Below are 5,009 nucleotides of genomic sequence, written 5' to 3'. Positions count from 1 at the left end.
GGCGCACATCCGGTGCATGCACCCACTGTTGTACTTTCTGTCCGGGATACATGTTCCCCTCTTTCCGGCGCCGGGGTCTTTCCCCCCCCCCCCCCGCCGCCGCCGCCGCCGCCGCCTCCCCGACGCCTGTGCCTCTGCTGCCCCCCTTCTCTGCGGCATTGCGCCGGAGAGTAGCACGAATGGTGGATGAGCATATCAGTCTATTCTTAGAGTGGTGTAGAGGTGGTGATGGTGGTGGGAAATTGTGTTTCCCCCCTTGCCTGACAGATGTGCCCACACGCGTCCTGCGTGGGCCAGCGGAGCCGTGGCAAGTGGGGCCCTTGGGTGCCTGGGCTCGGGAGGGGGGGGGCCGGTACGAGGGAAAAGGGACACGGAGGTCGCCTGCACGATCGGCACAGTGCTGCATAAAGCGGCGATCTTCTCTCCCGGGAAATGACGCGCGGAGGGATCTCCCCCGGCCGGTTGTTGTCGCTCCTTCGCCGGTGCCCCCCCCCCCTTACGAGAGCAGGACAGCAGAAACATACATTAACACACACACACTCTCTCTCACACACACATGATGCACACACATCAATAAAAAGCATGTATATATTCATTTACACATACATACGCGTTAGACTCTCACACACCTACACGGATACTCGCATACACACGAACATGGGGGACACACGCGTTGCCCATTGGGCAATGGGTCCCCCTCCCTGCCAGGTTGCTTTGGCCTTCCCCTGTTGGAGAGGCCCCCACGCTGTCCGATTGCCAGGCACATTGCGCCTGGCAACAGGCTGATCCATGGGACACACGCGGCGGTGGTGGCAGGTCCACACAGCCCCCGCGGCCGGCCTTTAGGCAAGCATCATGGCCGCGGCGGCCAGGACCGCGCCGGCCAGGGCGGCCGCGTTGGCGCGCAGGCTGGAAGCCGCGTTGCCGGAGCTGGAGCTGCCATGCTCGCCGCTGTGCTCGCTGCCGGAGTGCGGCTGGCTGCCGGAGTGCGGCTCGCTGCCGGAGTGCGGCTCGCTGCCGGAGTGCGGCTCGCTGCCGGACGCGTCGGCCGGGGCGGCGCACTGGAACTGGGCAGCCACATCCTCGGTGGCGGTGTCACCGCCATAGGTGCCAGCCGGGCACCGCTGGGGGTTGGAGAAGTCCGGGTCCGTGAGGCTGGTCTCCACGGCGCCGGCCCAGCAGTGCTGCTCGGTGTACTGGAAGCGCTTGACCTCGCACACGTACAGGTTCATGCCGGCCTCGATGCACTCCTGGCTGCAGCGGCTGGCGGTGTCCTCCCCGGCCAGGCACTTCTCCGGCAGCATGTCATCCATCTTCTCGTCGGTGCAGTCCGCCGGCACCGGGGGCAGGTTCGTGGTGCAGGTGGCCTCGGCCAGCTGGGTGGCCTCCGGGCACAGCTCGCGCAGCTCGTCCAGCTCGTCCTGGCAGATCTCCGGGCCGCCCTCCTCGTCGAAGAGCTGGTAGCAGTTGGCGCTCTGGTACCAGGCCCAAACGCACTCGGTGGTGCAGGGGTCCTCGTCGATGCATGTCTCCACCACCACGTCCCAGTCCAGGCGGTCGACCTGGCAGGAGGTGGTCAGGTCCACGGGGGTGGTGTAATCGTAGGAGGGCTCGGAGCCGGGGGCCTCGGAGCCGGGGGCCTCGGAGCCGGGGGCCCCGGAGCCCAGCGTCTCCGACCCGCTGGCGGAGGACCCCTCCGCACGGCGACCCAGGGCCCGGCGGGACTGGCGCACGCGGCTAAGGGCCCGCCGAGACCGACGGGTGGCGGCCTTGGCATCACCATGCGAGGCGCAGGCTGCCCGTGTGGCCCCATGGCCGGCAGGCAGCAGCAAGTCGGCATCGGGGGGGGGGGGGGGGGGGGGGGGGAAGGGGCCAGAGCGAGGCGGGGTTAGGTCCCGGGTGAGCGACAGGCGACAGGTGACAGGCGCCAGGCCACAGGGCCATGCACGCATGGGCAAAGGCCGGGGCACGCACCGACAAGGGCCACCAGGACCATGGCCAGAGCGGCGAACTTCTTGTGAGACCCGGTAAACATGATGTGTGTGCGTGTGTGCGTGTGTGCGTGTGCGCCTGCTCTACGATCGAAGAGGGCGAAAAAGCGCGGAAACGGCGCCCACCGGCGCGGGAGGCGCAAGAGTCAGTAAAGGGCGTGCGATCTGCTTGGCGAGGGTCCCGGGGGCCTTTCCCCCTCGGCAGGGCGCGCATGCCGGGATTCTCACCGGAAGGTGATGTGCGCGCATGGGCAGGCGCATGTGGGCGTGGCAGGGTGACATAACACCCCGAAGCGGAAGAGAGAGAGAGAGAGAGAGAGAGAGAGGGAGAGCTTGTAGCTGGTGTGTGCGTACAGTGCAATCAGTAGAGGCGAGGGGAAGAAGGGGCTGCAGGGAGAGCGAGAAAGAGAGAGGGGGAGAAAGGAGTAGAGGCTGCTCGAATCTTGGCTTGAATGAGACACTGAGGGTGTTTGACGGCGCGGCGGCTTTTATAGTGCGCTCGCCCCGGCCCGGGCGCCGGTGTTCAGCGTGGCACAAGTTGCCGACGGGCACGCGTGCTTGTCGGTGCCTCCCGACCAAAGGCATCAGCCGGTGACACGGGGCTCGATCCCCGGGCCAGCGCCACTGGCATGGGGAGGGCCGCTTGGCCGGCCCGGGCCCGGGCCCCGGCCCCGGCCCCGGCCCCGGCCCCGACCACAACCACGCGCATGCCGACGCGAGGCAATGGCACCAAAATCCACCGGGCACCGGTCATGACCGAAGGGTGGAAGGGCCCGGGAGTTGCCGCAGTAGCAGCTGCAGCCACGGCTGCTGCCGCCCAACCTCGCCGCCCTCCCGAAACCCGAAGCCCGCTCGGCCAGCGAGCACCTCCTGTCTTCCTGATAGCCCAGATCGGCCCCGATGGCCTCCCGCCACCCCCTTCGCCACTCGCCCTACGGCCACTGCCAGGCTGAATCCTGCTGTTGCTGCTGCTGCTGCTGCTGCTGCTGTTACTGCTACGGAGGCGGCGGCGGCGGCGGCGGCAGCGGCGGCGGCGGCGGCGGCCTTGTTCGCTGGGGGAGCGCTCGGGGCTGATCGCGCGAGACAATGCCGCGGCGCCAAAACGCCCGGTGCAATTTACCCCATCGAGGCCAAAGTGGATATCTATCGTGATAGGAGGGGGTGGAAAACAGGCCTGACGGCGGGACCGGCTGTGCAGGCTGCATGTGCCATTGCCCTCCGTCCTCCCCCCCCCCCTCCCCTTTGTCGGAGCTCTGGGCCCACCCCTCGGGCCCCGGTGTTCATACCCCCCAATCTCCGTGGCTTACACAGGGGCCTCGGCCTAGCGGGCGGGCCCCCTGCTTGCCCGGCCCCCCCCCCCCCCGGACGCCTCTCGTTCCCTCATGGGCAGCCACGGCCCCCCACCTGGGCCTTGTCCCTGGGCCCCGGTGCGGACCCCGCCGGTGAGGGCAGCATGGCAACTGGACCCGGAGGCGGGGACTATGCGCCGGGGCACCCACGCACGCCTCCACGCGCCCTTTCCCCCTCCCCAGACTGCCCGGGAAGGCAGAGCGACCAGGCGAGGCGTTTGGCGGCCCCCCAATTAGGCCGGGTTGCCGACAACCCGTGACACCAGGCCGCCGGAGCGCCGAGAGCCCCGGCCTCGGCACCGAGGACACCGGAGGGGCCCGACGCGGCCTGGGACCGGGCACCGAGGGCCTCCTGCTGAAACATGGCGCCCGGCCCCGGACAGGTCGGGAAATCGAGCCCTCGGCAGGCGACCGAAAGGGTCGGGGGAATGTGGCGCCCGCGTGACGCTCCGATGTGCCGGCCTCGCGCTGGCGGGCCCATGCCCGGCGAGGCGGCCAGGAGAAAAGAATCCGAGCAACCCGCCGGTCGCCCAAGATGGAGCTGTGTAGGCCCGGGGGGGGGGGGGGGGGGGCCCCGCTCGGGCACTTCCCCGCCGATGGGCAGGCCTCCTCCGGCTGCCAGCACATTCGAAGACAGGCGGCGCCGAGTCGGGAGTTAAGCCCGGCCAGAAGGAGGCGCACTCGCGCGCGTGGGACGGTGCTCACAAGCGGGTGCACACCCGCCCGCGCGCCGGATGCCCTTCGACCATGACTGACCCGAAGGCCGGCCAAGCGCCCCGGGGAGATGAGAGTCCAGCCGGGAAACCCGGCTTTCGCTGGCACGCGCAACAACCGGAGAGAACCCCCACGGACGAGCAGCCCGGGGGGCGGCGGCGGCGGCGGCGGCGGAGGCAGCGGAGGCAGCGCAGACCGAGGCGACAAGCCGGGGACAACCGGCGCAAGGAGACGAGAGGGGGTGACCGGAGAGCCGGGCCACCGGCCACCGCCAGAGCCCTGAGGCACCTCCACGCGTGCCTGCGCTCCAGCTCAGCTGGCACGCCCGCGGGCGGCATGCGCCCTGCGGCCGGTTTTCCTGCGGCCCCCCATTCCCCCTCCAAAGTCCCAGGGGCGTGCGGCCTCCAGCGAAGGGGACCTCGATGGGAGAGAATGGCCGCACAGCTGGCCGGTCGAGCGGACCGGCCCAAGCCCGAGGGGCGCCAACAAACTCGGCCCCCCTGGCGTGTCGGCTCCCTTCCCCGGAGAGGCCAAGAGACGGCGAGAACAGCGCATGCTGGCATCATCCCACGGGGGGGGCGCCCGCCCCTCTGCCCCCCCCCCCCCCATAAGGGTAAGCCATGCGGGAGGCCACATCGCACGCCTGACGAGGGCACTTCGACACGACAGGAGCGGGGCGAAGGGGGGCATGCCCCCGATTCCAGCAGTACCGGGGCATAATGTCCGTCCGGGCCGGTCGCGCCCGAGGCTTCGCATTCACTTGCGACGCCATTCCCACCCGGTCAGCCGGACGCCAGGCGGGGCAGCCGGGGGGGGGGGGATAGACGCGGCCTGTGCCCCGAGGGGCGCGCGCGCGCGCGCGAGGGGCCAGCAAGTTTCCCACACGCCTCCCCCTCTCCCCCGCCCCCGGCCCCGGATCGATTGCGCCGGAATCGCCCCCGCCCCCCGCCCCCCC

General features: G+C 70.1%; 2 protein-coding genes across 2 annotated transcripts; both read right to left on the bottom strand.

The window, feature by feature from the left end:
• Positions 1–584: 584 nt before the first annotated feature.
• On the bottom strand, positions 585–2,060 carry H696_04498 (hypothetical protein). Its single transcript, XM_009498379.1, has 2 exons — positions 1,975–2,060; positions 585–1,795 (listed from the first exon to the last, which is right to left on the bottom strand). Exons 1-2 carry the CDS (start codon positions 2,033–2,035, stop codon positions 843–845), a joined length of 1,014 nt encoding a protein of 337 aa, XP_009496654.1. The 5' UTR covers positions 2,036–2,060; the 3' UTR covers positions 585–842.
• A 454-nt stretch (positions 2,061–2,514) lies between these two features.
• H696_04497 (hypothetical protein) lies at positions 2,515–2,745 on the bottom strand (the record flags this gene model as incomplete). Its single annotated transcript, XM_009498378.1, has 1 exon — positions 2,515–2,745. One exon carries the CDS (start codon positions 2,743–2,745, stop codon positions 2,515–2,517), a length of 231 nt encoding a protein of 76 aa, XP_009496653.1.
• Positions 2,746–5,009: the final 2,264 nt, after the last annotated feature.

The sequence above is a fragment of the Fonticula alba genome, assembly GCF_000388065.1.
Source record: "Fonticula alba strain ATCC 38817 unplaced genomic scaffold supercont2.7, whole genome shotgun sequence".
Lineage (NCBI taxonomy): Eukaryota > Rotosphaerida > Fonticulaceae > Fonticula > Fonticula alba.
The sequence above is the reverse complement of the archived record's forward strand: the minus strand, read 5'-3'. Positions and strand labels throughout refer to the sequence as shown.

Excerpts from the sequence above, each read along its gene's own strand:
- H696_04498 (XM_009498379.1), bottom strand. The coding sequence starts at position 2,035 with ATGTTTACCGGGTCTCACAAGAAGTTCGCCGCTCTGGCCATGGTCCTG. Across the intron at positions 1,796-1,974 it reads GGTCCTGGTGGCCCTTGTCG|CCTGCGCCTCGCATGGTGAT; the intron begins GTGCGTGCCCCG and ends CCACACGGGCAG.